The sequence below is a fragment of the Myxine glutinosa genome, chromosome 7 (assembly GCF_964187855.1).
Source record: "Myxine glutinosa chromosome 7, kmMyxGlut1.1, whole genome shotgun sequence".
In the NCBI taxonomy this organism is placed as follows: Eukaryota; Metazoa; Chordata; class Myxini; order Myxiniformes; family Myxinidae; genus Myxine; species Myxine glutinosa.
In genome coordinates this window covers 127,263,819-127,278,122 of record NC_136267.1, presented here as the reverse complement: position 1 = coordinate 127,278,122, position 14,304 = coordinate 127,263,819, and the positions used below count along the sequence as shown (strand labels likewise).

The window sequence follows — 14,304 nt, the reverse complement described above, 5'->3', positions numbered from 1 at the left end:
AAAGAGCCCAGCAGGGAAAATAACGCCACACCAGCTCGGGATGGCGACAAAAGTGCCAAGTTATTTGTAGGGGGACTGAACTTCAAAACAGAGGAAGAAGTTCTGACCTCTGTCTTCAACAGATATGGGCCGCTGGTGGAAGTGCGGTTGGTAAGAGACTGGGAAACGCAACAGTCAAGAGGGTTCGGCTTTGTCACGTTTGCCAGCACAAAAGACGCCAGAGAGGCAGAGAAGAATTGGAATGGCAAGGATTTGGAGGGTCGGACCATAACAGTAGGGAAGGCATTTCGTAGGCGTCGAGAGGTCTATAGGAGAGGACAACTGGGCGGTAGTTTTGGTGGTGGCCGCAATCAATATTATTATGGAGGCTCCCTGAGTTATGGCCGCTCCTGAAGGAAGGATTGGAAAAATGGTGGCCGAGAAGGAGACCGCTATTCATGGGACTACAGGGACCAGTGGTCCCACCCTAATTATTAGGGAAGTTATGAGAAGCTGAAGCACTGAAGGCGGCGGAGCCGCCGAGCCAAGATTCCTACACGAATTAACCGTGAATGCCGTTCCTAAAGGCGTCCATGTAGTGAACTTTCATGCACGGACTAACCGTGAACTCCACGTTCCTCAAGGCGCCCATGTAGAGAACTTTCCTGCACGGACTAACCGTGAACTCCGCGTTCCTAAAGGCATCCATGTAGTGAATACTCGGCTTGGCCTCCCGGAAAAAGTGCTATCGAGTTGCGTAACTTTGGATCTTTGATCAACCCCTTAACCTTCATTCCCAAGATACGGACGGGCAAAGTCAGAGGGTCCTGAGATGGAGTTTGATTTGGCAGGGACAAGGTCGTTGTTGGTACTTAGTCCAGAGGGAGTAATCTGGAGGGGTTGGGGTGAAATTTTGGTTGCTTTATTTTTAAGTGATAACTGTGCCCGGGGGGAACGGATAATGTGGGGGGGGTTGAGTTATCTGGTTTGTTTCTCCAAATTGGCCGGCAAAGAAAGTTTTCGCTGGGTTCAAACTTTCTTTCTTGAAGGGGGGGAGTGTTACATATTTATGTGAATGTATGTGAATTACCATTCAGGTTGCTTATCCGTGTGTATTATATTAAGGGTTGTTGTGATGGGAGGGTCAGGAGCCCTTCGGAACCAGTGGCCGGAAACGGAAGTGGCCGGAAACGGAAGAAGAAAAGACACGAGGAGAGAAAAGGACGGTGATTCTTCTTCCTCGCCCCGCGAGGAGAGAAGGTGGAATCGACCTTGCGCTGCGCGGAAAACCGAGGCGTTCCGAAACCCGTTTGGCGAGAGAGGAGTTACCTGGACGCGTAACTACCTGTTGACACGTGAAGTCCCCGTGAGTTCGTGCACGGAACCAAGCGGTCGCACGTTGGGCCGCGCGCGCGTTGCAAACCGCGCCGGGTTCTGCCCCGTCTACAAGGCCGCGTACGGGTCGCACGTCGAACCTCGCACGCGGTGAAAAACCGCGCTTGGTTTGGCCCCGTCTACAAGGACGCGTACGGGTCGCACGTGGAACCTCGCACGCGGTGCAAACCGCGTTTGGGTTTTGCCCCGTCTACAAGGACGCGTACGGGTCGCACTTCGGGGCCTCGCGCGCGTTGGAAGCCGCGCTGGGTTTTGCCCCGTTGCTTGGCAAGGAGGTGCGCTGCAACAGCTGTCCCCGGTACGAGACGGCACGTTTGGAGCACGTCCGCCCGGGGTTCGTTCCACCGCCCGTGTGCGGAGACGAGAGACATTGTGGGAGACATTGACCACGGAGGGAGTCAGGAGTGGGGCTCACGTGAGGAATATATAAGATGGCCATCTTAGAGTTTGTATAGATGAGTTTACATCTTTGTAATATTGATTGTGCATTGGATGGTTGTTGATTGCTCAGAGAATATATTATTGATTATTCCGGATCCTTGGTGTGGGGTTTCTTCTTGACCGGAATTCATCTTGATTGCGTTACGAAAGCGTATAAACCATATATCTTTCTGGCGGGGTCCCTCCCACGGTCCGGGGGTCACCAAGACCAGGTAGTTACCGGGAGGACCACGTAACACATGCTTCTACAGGAACTACATCTCCTACAATTACAAGTAGCACACCAGAACCTACAACAACTACTCTTAAACCCACCACAACAATTATTACTACAATTACTACTGCTGGAAGCACTACAGATGTGACATCGGGGAACACATCAACAAGCACCTTAACCACCCCAGGTGTGTTTATTATCCCGGTATTTTTTGTTTTGTTTAAAAGTTTAATGTCATGCCCACAATTTTGTGACATCGATTTCGTGTAACAGTTTAATTGTGCCATGGTGATGCATTGTTATCTAGTGAAACAGGAAATTTCTACTACCCCCACCAATAATATGATCGGTGCAAGAGGATTATGGGTCAGAATTAACGCGTTGCAGGTTTATGGATGGGTGACAGTAGGGTTAATATGTGGGAGGGATTGGGAATAACAAGGAACTCTGGTGAAGGAGGAGGCTATTCAGCCCATCATGCCTGCACGGATGTTGCGTTTTCACACACCAATCGACTAAAAATGTGGACACACAGGTATTATAATCCGATCCTTCCTCCGAAGGAGAGAAGTGATCGTTAAAATTTGAATTCCGAAAGCTGAGCGCAATTTGCACTCAGCGGGTGTCGCACTCGCTCTGCCTGACACCAATATTTTTTTCAGAGGGTTCAAATCCCACTCCTCGACAACAGTTGTCGAGGTATCAGAAAGTTCGTATACCAATCCTGAACACCAGCTGTCGTGTTCCCGGGATTAAGACCCCAAGAGGACGAATGACCAAAACGAGCTTTACTCCAAGGTGTATACCCAACTTGGCGGTAGTGACATGTGTGAGAAGGTTTGAAGTCTTACCTGATCGGGAACGCACACAGGGGTTATCTGAACCCACAAACACAAAGACGGGACAGAAAAATCCACAATACAAGAGGAGCAAGATTCGACAAATAATGATTTGATGAAAATAAATGCAAATAACAATGAAATGTGAGGTAAAAATCTATTTCCTAAATTGAGACGTCTCGACTCAGACTCGTATACAAACAAGGGGAAAACTAAAGTAAAAGAAAACAAATAATGCTTTGGTAATCAGCAGGTAATTTGGTAAACTCTGCGTTTGGTAAACTCTGGTAAAGTTTGGTAAACGTTTTGTAAAGTTTGGTTTGTTTGGTAAACTTTGGTAAAGTTTGGTAAACTCTGCGGTAAACTCTAAACAAATTGGGCTCTGCGTCCCCAAATGGCTGGTAAGGCTTGCCGGTCGCTCGTCGCCTCCAAACCACCGTTCGGGAAACACACAAAATGGCGTGGAGTTGCGCTCTTCGACGTCCAGAGGAAACACGACGCGGACCCAGTCCACTGCCGACGTCGATCCTGTGCCTTGTAGTTCCGACTGTCCCGAACCGCTGTTTCTTTTCAGGTTATTCACTAGACATTAAACTGCGTAAATTTCAATAAAAACTGGAAGAATTGCGGTGTTCTAAAACTTTTGACCGGTAGTGTACATACAGTGGCGTAGTGATGGGGGGCAGAGGGGCCGACCGCACCAGGCTCGAAGTGGATGGGGCGCCAAATGACACTGTTAAAAAAAAACGTTTTCATGCTCCATTTGATTGTATTGTATGTAAATTATAATACAACGTACTCGTTTTACAGTTTACGTTTTACAACGAACTCGTTTATAATACAACAAACTCGTTTTACAGAAGCAACTTTCAGAACCACATTTTACAGTTTAAACTTCGTGCTACGTGTCAATGTGTCATGTCGATGTTTACAAACTTCTTTCCGTCCGGATTAACTTTTTTCCTAATTCCTATTTCTATCACCTGTCACAGTAAATAAATCTGTGTTATGGTGTTGGTAATTATTGGGCTGCCTGATGCATAGATCTCTTATCTTGTATAAACCACCGTTTAGAGGCCATTTTTCCCCGCAAAGCGGGGGTTGGCCTTTTCGGGGACCGTGGTAGTTGTTGTTTTTTGGTCCCCTTTTTGAAGCAATGTTTTACGGCCGGATGCCCTTCCTGACGCCAACCCTTTTTGCCGCCTTCAACGACAAACAGGGAATTACCAGTGAACTGGTACTCAATTAGCCGACCTCGGAAGGATGACAGGCTGAGTCAACCCCCCTGGCATTAATTCGGCGATCGACCGAGATTCGAACCCAGGATCCTAGGATCCTAAGCCGGCACCCTAGCTGCTAGCCCAACACCAGGGCTTACGGATATCTTGTATAGGATATCTTGTATAATGATTATTAATGAGGTTTAATATGCACTCTGTAACATGGAGATCACCGATGGAGGGGTGTAACTGTTGGACGTTTGTGATGTAATTACGTCGATCAAATCTAGATATCTCACGGTGTTATTTCCCAATCAGTGACGGCCAGCATCACGTGTCAAGTGAGTTATTTAACTTCCTTGCCTTCCTCTGCTGCTCTGTCTCATCAGCTCGAGTCTCTTGGCCATAGAAATACCACACCATGCTGCATGCATGTTTGATGTAGTTTTTGTTAACAGCCTTGTAGCTCACCTGCCTGCTCTACTGCTTCAGCACTAGTTTACCTTTCACCAAACCCAGGTCTGCTTGGACGAGGGCGGGGATTATACGTTTGTTTTATTATTGCCAAATGGTACGAATATTATTATTGTTCTTAATACCATTAGTATTAATAAATGCTTTGTTACAATCTTATCATTGTTTTTGTTATTTATTTTGGAATAGGAATACCATGCCATGGAAGGACCTATTAAACTGCTCGATGCACCTTAACATGGCGCGTGTTTAGAAACATATGAATTCTTCCGGATTCTTTATAGTTTATAAGCCGAATCATCTCAGGAGATCATATCTAAATCGATTCTCATTTTGAACAGGTTCCAGGGCTCTGCTGCTGAGCCCGCTGGGGAAGCTTAGAGCTCTTTCATATGGCCCCCTCAATAGGAATTTCTGACTGTACCAGTGCCTGCAAGGGGTGCTATTTTTGACCTTCACCCCAAGCGCCACAAACCATTACTACGCCACTGCATGCATATATATTGTTGTGGATTTGAGAATCTTGTTTTTTGTGTGTAAATATCACCCTCTGTAAAGTGTAATGAATACTTGTAAATATCTCCGGTTGGTGTGTAAAGGTCAAAGGTCGTCCTCTTAGTTACTCCATATACATGCACGTAGCAAATCATATACCCTTCTAAATAGTTATTTCCTTATTCTGTGTATTAGCTTAAGGCTCTGTTTCCCATTAATTGACACTGCATTGCACCGAATCAGGTAAGACAGAATCCCTTTTCAAGTCTCCCCCAATCCTCTCAGTGCATTGGGCGGTTTGCTTCACCCCAAACTCCATTACGCACGCGGTCAAGTCCACGAACAAGGGCGTTGCCCGCCCCTCGTCATCGGAAGGTGGAGCCAGCGAGCCCCCACCAGCCAATCAGGGCTGGTGAGATACCATCACGGGCGTGGCGCGGGTTGATCTCAAAGCGTGTTATAAAAGCGCCCGCGCAAGCCTTTTTGAGAGAAGTGCGTAAGAGTCCAGTTGAGGAGAAGCAGAGAGAGGGATGTTTGAGGGAGGTGCGCTGGACCAGAGGCAGATTCTGCGGAATAGGAAAAGAGCGTCGGAGACGCAAGAGGCGGAGGATGCGTGAGACAGCTGCCGGTGTGAAACCAAATACGTGGAGCTGCCGGCTCCTCGCTGCCAGCCCGAAGCGGAGCTGTGTTTGCCGGGTTTTCGCCTCGACCCAAAGCGCGGATCGGAGCGCGCGCTTGGAGCTGGACCTCGACGCCTACCATCTGCCTGGACCCTCCTCTGCCATCCCAAAACCATTCCTGCCCTTCCATCCTTTTGTGCACGTGAGTTTGTTTTGTGTGTCTTGTCCCTGGGTATAAGTTAAGCCTGTTTAGATAAGTTAGTATTTGCACTGTCTTCGGGTCCTTCCCTCCTTCTGTAAATTATTTTCTTATTCTTCCTTCTCCTTGGTTCTTTTGATTGTGTAAATAATAGTTAGTAATAAATCATATTTGTATTTCCTACCTTCGTTCTTCTTCTTCATGCTCGTCCGGTCGTCTTTGTGATTTCCCCATTGAAACCCTGTGGCGCGATTTTGGCCAACGTTCAGGATCGGGTTAGTCTCTGCTAATGGTTCGTGCCGCGGTTGCTAAACCGCTCGGCAATTAACATCTGTCCGCGGTCGCGAACGAGGTTGCGCACCTGCCTCTCCGGAGGGAGTTTGTGCAGCTTCAGGACCACGTCGGTCAGTCGTAGACGAGGGGATTAATCCCCCCTCGATAAGGGGGAAAGAGGCCGACGGAGAGATCCGCAACAATATATACAGTGGAACCTTGACTTACGAGTGCCCCAACTTACGAGTTTTTCGAGATACGAGCCGTCGCTCGGGCGGTTTATTGCTTTGAGATGCGAGCCGAGATCTGAGTTACGAGCTCACGCCACCCGCCACCAGGTGGGTTCCGGTCACGTGGTTATCTTGCCGTGCAAGTACAGTATCTCTGTCGTATAGCGCTGCATTTTTGTTTTCGCATGTTGGTTATTTTGAGTTTACGCCGCCAGGTGGGTTCTGGTCACGTGGTTATCTTGCCGTGCAAGTACAGTATCTCTGTCGTATAGCGCTGCATTTTTGTTTTCACATGTTGGTTATTTTGAGTTTACGCCGCCAGGTGGGTTCTGGTCACGTGGTTATCTTGCCGTGCAAGTACAGTATCTCTGCCGTCAACTTGTTCAGAGTGCCGGCGATAGCTCGCCTTCTCTTTGTGGAAAACACGGTACTGAGAAGAAGAAGAGGATGATGTGCTTGGATATAAAACACGCAATCGTCGAAAAACATGAGCGAGGTGTCGAGGAGGACGTATATAACGGCAGAGGAGAAGAGCATGCCAGGCCACAACTTGTGGATATAAAACACGCAATCGTCGTGTTTTATATAAAACTTGTGCTTGGATATAAAACACGCAATCGTCGAAAAACATGAGCGAGGTGCCGAGGTGGACGTATATAACGGCAGAGGAGAAGAGCATGCCAGGCCACAACTTGTTCAGAGTGCCGGCGATAGCTCGCCTTCTCTTTGTGGAAAACACGGTACTGAGAAGAAGAAGAGGATGATGTGCTTGGATATAAAACACGCAATCGTCGAAAAACATGAGCGAGGTGTCGAGGAGGACGTATATAACGGCAGAGGAGAAGAGCATGCCAGGCCACAACTTGTTCAGAGTGCCGGCGATAGCTCGCCTTCTCTTTGTGGAAAACACGGTGAGATCCTTAACATCCAACAACTAATGGGACGCAAACGGGGCGCCCAGTTTAGCGGTACACACATTGATGAATCACCCTGCCTGTGATTCACCCATGACAGGTTATAGCTGGGTCGGGATTCAAACCCAGGCTGGACAGTTTAGACTTTAGAGTCAAGTGTGCGTACCTCCAGTCCAGGCCATCCTGCCAACTTGTATGCTGCATGCAGGTGAAATATAAAGCGCGAGATATTTTTATATATACTGTATATTTTAAAAAAAATTGGTGTGGTTTTTGGCGGGCTGGAACGGATTAATAGCATTTCAATGCATTTCAATGGGGGAAATTTGATTTGAGATACGAGCAATTTGAGTTACGAGCTCGGTCACAGAACGAATTAAACTCGTAAGTCAAGGTTCCACTGTATATATATATATATATTGTTGTGGATATGAGAATGTTTTTTTTATTTTATTGTTGTGGTAAAACGTTGTTGTAAAAGGTTGTTGTAAAATATCACCCCTCCTCCCTCCGTTTGTGGTTGTATAAAGGTCAAAGGGCGTTCCCGTAGTTAGTCCATAAAACATACATGCAGGACACGATATATCTTTTTTGACAGTTATATCCTTATTATGTGTATTAGTGTAAGGCTGTGTCTTCCATTAATTGAAATACTCCATTGCACCAGTGAAAGAGAATAGATTCCCTTTCCTTCCCATCCCCAAAACCTCCATTTCCATATTACATCCCCTCTCGTCACTGCTGAGCCCTCGATTCCCAATCACCTCCCCTCCAATAACCACCATTGACCATGTGCTTTGAGTCGGAGAAGAAAGGCGTGTCTCCACCTCGTCAGAGGGGAGGAGGGGCGTGCCCGCCCGTCGTCATCCAAGGCGGAGCCCGAGGGTCGCGCGACCAACCAGGGCCGAGGTGAGCACCCCGATGGGCGTGTCCAAAACGCCGGGGGCGTAATCGCTGGAGGCGCTATAAAAGGCGCAAAACGGAAGTGGTCACGAGGAGTTGGTAGGAGATGCACTTTGAGTTGGTTGCAAGGAGTTGGTCTGAGTTGGTCTGAGTCGGTTGCCAGAGGAGGGTCAGTGGTCAGTTGGTTGCGGTGAGGAGTCGGTGGTGAGGAGTGAGAGAAACAAGAAAGAGTTGAGGGTTTGGACCAGACGAGTGGGACAAGGCCTGGCAAAGCACGCGACGTAAACAGCAGCCAAAACAGCAGCGTGGGGCCTGGCCTGAACGGCGGCTGCTAAACGCGCCGGTTGCGCTGCGGGACCCCCTTGGACCTCCCTCTCCCTCCAGCCATCCACATCCTGCCATTCCTGCAAATTCCCCGCGTGAGTCAGTGTCTTTTGTTTGTTCTGTCCTGGGAATAAGTTAAGTCTGTATAACTATAAGCTAGTATTTGCACTGTCACCTGCGTCTTATGTGTTGTAAATAAACCTTGATTGCTCCTTTTTGCTTGTGTGTGTAAATAATAAACCCCATTACTCGTCTGTACGTCTTCTCGTTTGATTCCTTTTCCTCTTGCATTGCGTCGTTTTCGTCTTTTCCCCTCATTGAGCAGCTACGGTGCGATACGGCCAAAGTTCTGGGTGAATCGGGTGAGTCAGGGATCCTGTTAGGTCGCGGTCATACACCACCGCTCGGTCATCATAACATCTAAACCGCGATCTGTAACAATTGGTGTCTGGGAGTGGGATTCGAGGCCCGAACCAAATTTTTAAAACGAATAGAGAAAAAAAAAAATTTGGTCAAAATTACGAACTGCCGAAATTTGTTTTGTTTAAAGCAAAACCCGAATTTTGAAATCGCGCCATGGCTGGGCAAGGCGACGGGATGCCGGTGGGAGAGCTAGAAGAGGGGTTAGGAGTAACCCAGAATCAAATGGAGGGGAGCAATGAGGAGGCGGTTGAGGGAGTATCAGACGCACAAAATGGCGCGCTCGCGCACGTGGTTGAAGAGTCCCAAAATAGCGGCGCCGCGGAGGGCGAGCCCGCGGTGGCGGCTGGGGACGCTGGGCAAACCGGGTTTGACCTCAGATTATTCTTGACCCAACTGAATGCAAAAATGGATAGTATGGGGGGCCAAATGGGGGCAATGAGGGACGAAGCGAGGGGTACCAATGCCCAAATTGGGGAGTTAGACAAGAAATTTGGGAAGTTAGACAATAATTTTGAGGGGTTAGACAACGGGATAAAAGAGGTGAAACATGGGTTAACGGGGGTGGAAAATAGAATGGCTGCCCAGGAGAATCAGATAGAGGGGATGAAAAATGGGTTAATGGGGCTAGAAAATAGGATGGAGGACAAATTGCGGGAAATAGGGGAACAATCTGCCAGGGAAATCAAACGAATGGGAAACCAGATAGAGGAGGTGCAAATCGGGTTAGAAAGTAAACTGGATGCTCAGAGGGATGAATTGGGACAGATGAGGGGGGCATCTACAAAAGAGATGGGGGAGATGAAAGAGGAGATACGACGAGGTGTGGGTGAGGAGGTTTCGGGGCTACGCGAGGAGGTAAAGCGAGGTGAGAAGCGTATGGAGAAAGAGGTGAGAAATAATACGGCAAAGTTACAGGGGGGAATAGAAGATCTGACGAAGGGAGTAGAACAGCTGACAGTCGGACAAAGGGAACTAGCGGACCAAGTGGAAAAGAACACTGCAATCATCGGGGGTTTGAAAGCGACACAAAAGGACATTAAAAACGAATTAATAGCAACACAAAAGGAATGTCAGATGGTACATGAGGGGTTGACGAAGAAGTTGGAGGAGGTGACAGAAGTGATGGAGACGAAGGACCGAGAGGTGAGGACGCACATCGAAACGGTTAAGGTGGCGTTAGAGGAAGAGATAGAGCGGGCGCACCGGGAGATGAAGGAGGTAAAGGAAAAATTAGAGGAGGTGGAAGAGGGGGTGAGTGAAATTAAGAAGAGATGGAGGGAAACTAAGAGGGAGATAAAGGAGGAAGTCATGGAATATGTACAAGGTCGGTGCTCAACTCATAATGTGATGCTCACTAACCAAATAAAGAGTTTGCAGGTGGCAAAGGAGGTGCGGAGACGAAGTACGGAGGTGAGTGGCAATGTATATGATGTGAGGAAAGCTTCAGTCGGCTTGGGGATTGGTTTGGATCCGGGTGTTCGTGAAAGGCCGTTGGTGAAGTATGTGACAGGTCAGGTGTGCAAAAAAAGAGGTGTGCGAGAATGTCCGACCATGGGGTGTGTGAGGAAAAAGTGCACGCCGAGGAGTGAGTGTGCCGTCAAGAGTGAGTTGGTCGAAGCGCGTGTGCGAGGGGGTACATGGAAGCGCGGTGTGGTGAGTGTTACGGAGGAAGTAACGAGAGAGTGTACACCTGTGGTGAGTGTTACAGAGGATGTAACGAGAGAGTGTACACCTGTGGTGAGTGTTACAGAGGATGTAACGAGGAAGTGTACGCCTGTGGTGAGTGTTACAGAGGATGTAACGGGAGGGTGTGCGCGAGAAAGGTGTGTAACGGACAGGTGCATGAGGAAAGAGTGTGCTGTCGAGAGTAAGGGGTGAGTGCGCGGTCAAGAATGGAGGTGAGAGTAGTGAGAGTGAAACGGAGCGTGAGTTGGTTATGACAGGTGAGCGAGGATGTACACCTGGAATGGAAGGATGCACACCTGGAATGGTAGAGCGTGTGTGGGAAGGCACATTTGAGTTGGTAGTGAGGCACGTGGTTGGGTGTGCGAATGAGAGCACACCTGTGATTGTCACAGAGGAAGTGACCGAGGAGGGGGCGCGAAGAGGTGTGTTGGTGAGGTGTGCGACCAACGAATGTGTGCCAAAGTGTTCGGTGGTCAGGTGTGTGACCAAGGCTGGGAGAGGAATGAGTGTACCGAGGTGTGTAAGGAACGGTACGACGAGGAGCATGGAAACGGCTGCATGTATGAGCAAGAAAGGGGTAGCGTATGCATGTAAGCGTCCAGGTGAGGCGTCGACGGTAACCGGTTTAGCAGTTAGGGCGACTTATAGCCGAATCGGGCCCTCGGTGCGTGCCGGGCTTCGCGTGCCGCGAGAACCAGCGGGGATCCGAGCCACGGCTGGTTTGAAAGGACCGCCGTGCGCGATCCACGCTGGGCCTCGCGTGGAACGGCCGCGTCCGGGCTCCACTGGGCGGAGCGGGCAGCCCGATAGGACGGGTCGTCATGGCGACCACTTTCTATTGAGACGTGCCGGCAGGTCGAGATCGGGACATTGGATGGCTCCACGCCGAGGTGGTGCGTGGGATCTCGGCCCGGGTAAGCCCCCGCCCCTGCCCCGAATGCGGGACGCATCCAGCCGCCGGCACAAAAGAATCCGCGTTCATTGCTCGGCTGTACGAAGCCGGGCTGTAGACGTGAATTGGCGCACCGAGAGGATGTAATAAGTAGACGGGTGATGGTGATAGTGATAGTGAATTGATACGAAATTTCGAAAGATGGGTAGAATTGGCAGTAAATGGAAAATTTTTGAATTGGTTGGAATCTGGACGAACAAAATTGATAGTGAGAGACCCCCGATGTGGTGGGATGGCAAATCCACCATCCCTCACAGACGTGGGGCAAATGCGCTATTGCTTATGGGGTGTATGGCAGTGAAAACTAGCCCGGGTGGGTTAGGATATGGTGTGTAGGGATCTAGCGAAGATGACATTAGGTAACGTTAAGATTAGTTAGTGACTGATACCTGTAGTGGGGACGCAGGTAGATTAGTGTGGATTATAATGACGTGGGAGCGCAATAGTTTAAAGGGACGACTGGGAAGCGCAAGTTTCAGAGGGGAGTAGTTAGCTGAGATGATGCCGTGTGTTTGAGAATTGAACAGGTGTGATTGCACAGGTGTGCAACTGAACAGGTGTGTGGAGCAGTGTATGAGGGAGTAGTGGTGATTGTGTGTTGTGTTGACCAACTGGTCCAGGAAGAGGAGGAGGGTGCAGGTGGCACCAGGTGTGAGAGCACAGGTGTGCAGGTACAGGTGTGTGGAGAGAGTTGGAGTAAGTGGTATGGAGTGGAGTGGATGGTGTGAAGGTGTGAATGGGGGAAGAGTGGACCCCCATCACGGATACCCGGGGCGGGTAGTGTAAGTGTTAGGTAGAGGGTACAGGTAAATTGTGGTTGGATATTGGCATCTGTGGTGCGGGTGACAGAATGGTATTTGGATGGGTGCATTAGTGTTGTGGAAATGGCTGGGCGTGTAGCCTGTTAGTGTGTGTAGTTGGTTTGGGCACTCCACCACTGTGAGGATGTCGGCCAGGTGAGGCCGCAGGTGGGCTCTGGGAGCCGGTAGTAGTTGTTGTGGATGGGGCCCGAGGATCCGGAGGACGGACCCGGGTAGCCCAGTGCCAGAGGGCACCGAGTGGGGTGACAGAGCCAGGAGGGGCCTGCCCCAGTTAGATAGGTTAGGGTGAGGAGCTAGGTAAGCTCGGGTGGCAACTACAGTGGTGGAGGTGTGCAGGTGGGTAGACCTGCTGGGAGAGTTACACGTCGCAGCCCAGAAATTGTGCGAGGGCACCGGGAGATGAATCGGGGGAGTGAGACCCCAAATTGAGAAGCACCACAGTTTGGGCAATGGGAATTGGTTATTAGAACCCATAGTGTAAGTTGGCCAATGGATTGGCAGGGAAAGACACCGGGTAGTGTAAAGTGTGTTAAAGTCATTTAGAAAATAGTTAGGATGAAGGATCTCCTCGCACCATCTGCATCCACTCACCTGAGGTGACAGGTACTCCACACCATGCCATGTTTTGATTATTATTTTTACTGTGCAAATGTTTGGATTGTGAGACGCATCATGACGTGGGTGTGACATTGTGCGTAATTCCATCTCTCCCTCCTTATGAGGATTGATGATGAATTGGTGATGGCAAATTTTGAAGTAGAGGGATTGTGGAGACGAATTTGGTATAGGGGAAATATGGGGAAGACGTGACAGTAGTGACGAATTTGTAAATGTGTAGATTTTTGTACATATGGGGTAAGGGCAAGGGTAGGGTAGGTGACAGGGGGGTGACGTACGGTAGGGACGAGCTTTCTCACTTCGCCCTCCGTACGCATTTCGCCTTGCATTGCCTTATTGATGTGTACCCTTGTGACCTTACCCCTCGCTCAATTGTCTTTCCCCTTTTGTCTCCCACATGACCTGTGCGCCACTGGGTGCCGAGGGGAGCGTGCGTGGGTCGGCCATTGTGCGCCCGAAATTCCCAGAACCAGCTGTCTGCATCGATGCACCACATTATGGACCACATGCCTGTGGCCGAGCACCACTTATGGACCCCATGGGTTGGGGCAAGGCCCCTCTGCTGGAACCGGCCATGAGGGCCCAAAATCTTGCTGGCGGACCTTGGCCACAGGGCACCGATGCCCCACAGGTGAACCACACTAGTCGGCCCTGGGGCCATAAATAAAATCAAATAAAAAAAGGACACATTGGGCACACTTTATTGAAAATAGGCCGCCAGTAAGCAAAGCAAAATAATGACAACATCTGGAAGACAAATAATAATTACCAGCAGAGGGAGCCGAAGAGCAAGAGACACCTGCAGGGTTAGGGGTTGTTGATTTTATTTTTATTGAACATTGTTGAACAGTGATGACTGCACCGATTGGTGCTTGAGGGTGCTTTGGTGCGTTTTTGGGTGCGTTCATGGTGCGTCGATGCAGAGCAGACTGTCTCCCCCCCAGAAAGAACAATTACAGGTCCTGGATTAGTTTTGTAAATAAAAATAGCGTCAATTGTAAATAATGCTTCCCACCGTCAGTGTGTAGTTTGAAGACCATTCCGCAATTCGGTTAACTGTGGGCGTAAGTCTGTTAGGCAGGGTGCAATGGAGCAGCGGGACACATTTATTATGTTTTAAAACTGTCGCACTCAGGGTCAGGTTAAAAGTAGAGGGAACTACACCTACGTGCCACACTAAGGTAAAAGTTATAGGCCCGGGATGTGCCTAAGGGGAGGAGGGTGCAGTGTTGTGGATATGAGAATGTTTTTTTATTTTATTGTTGTGGTAAAACGTTGTTG

At 49.3% G+C, this 14,304-nt stretch overlaps 1 protein-coding gene across 4 annotated transcripts in view; it reads left to right on the top strand.

Moving 5' to 3' along the window:
* Nucleotides 1-14,304, top strand: part of LOC137412163 (protein HEG homolog 1) — a 165,482-nt gene that overhangs the window by 12,383 nt on the left and 138,795 nt on the right. For all 4 annotated transcript variants that reach the window (XM_078782288.1, XM_078782290.1, XM_078782289.1 and 1 more), the window contains exon 3: nucleotides 2,067-2,219. In XM_078782288.1, coding sequence (XP_078638414.1) covers nucleotides 2,067-2,219 — 153 coding nt within the window. The remainder of the gene's footprint in view (nucleotides 1-2,066; nucleotides 2,220-14,304) is intronic.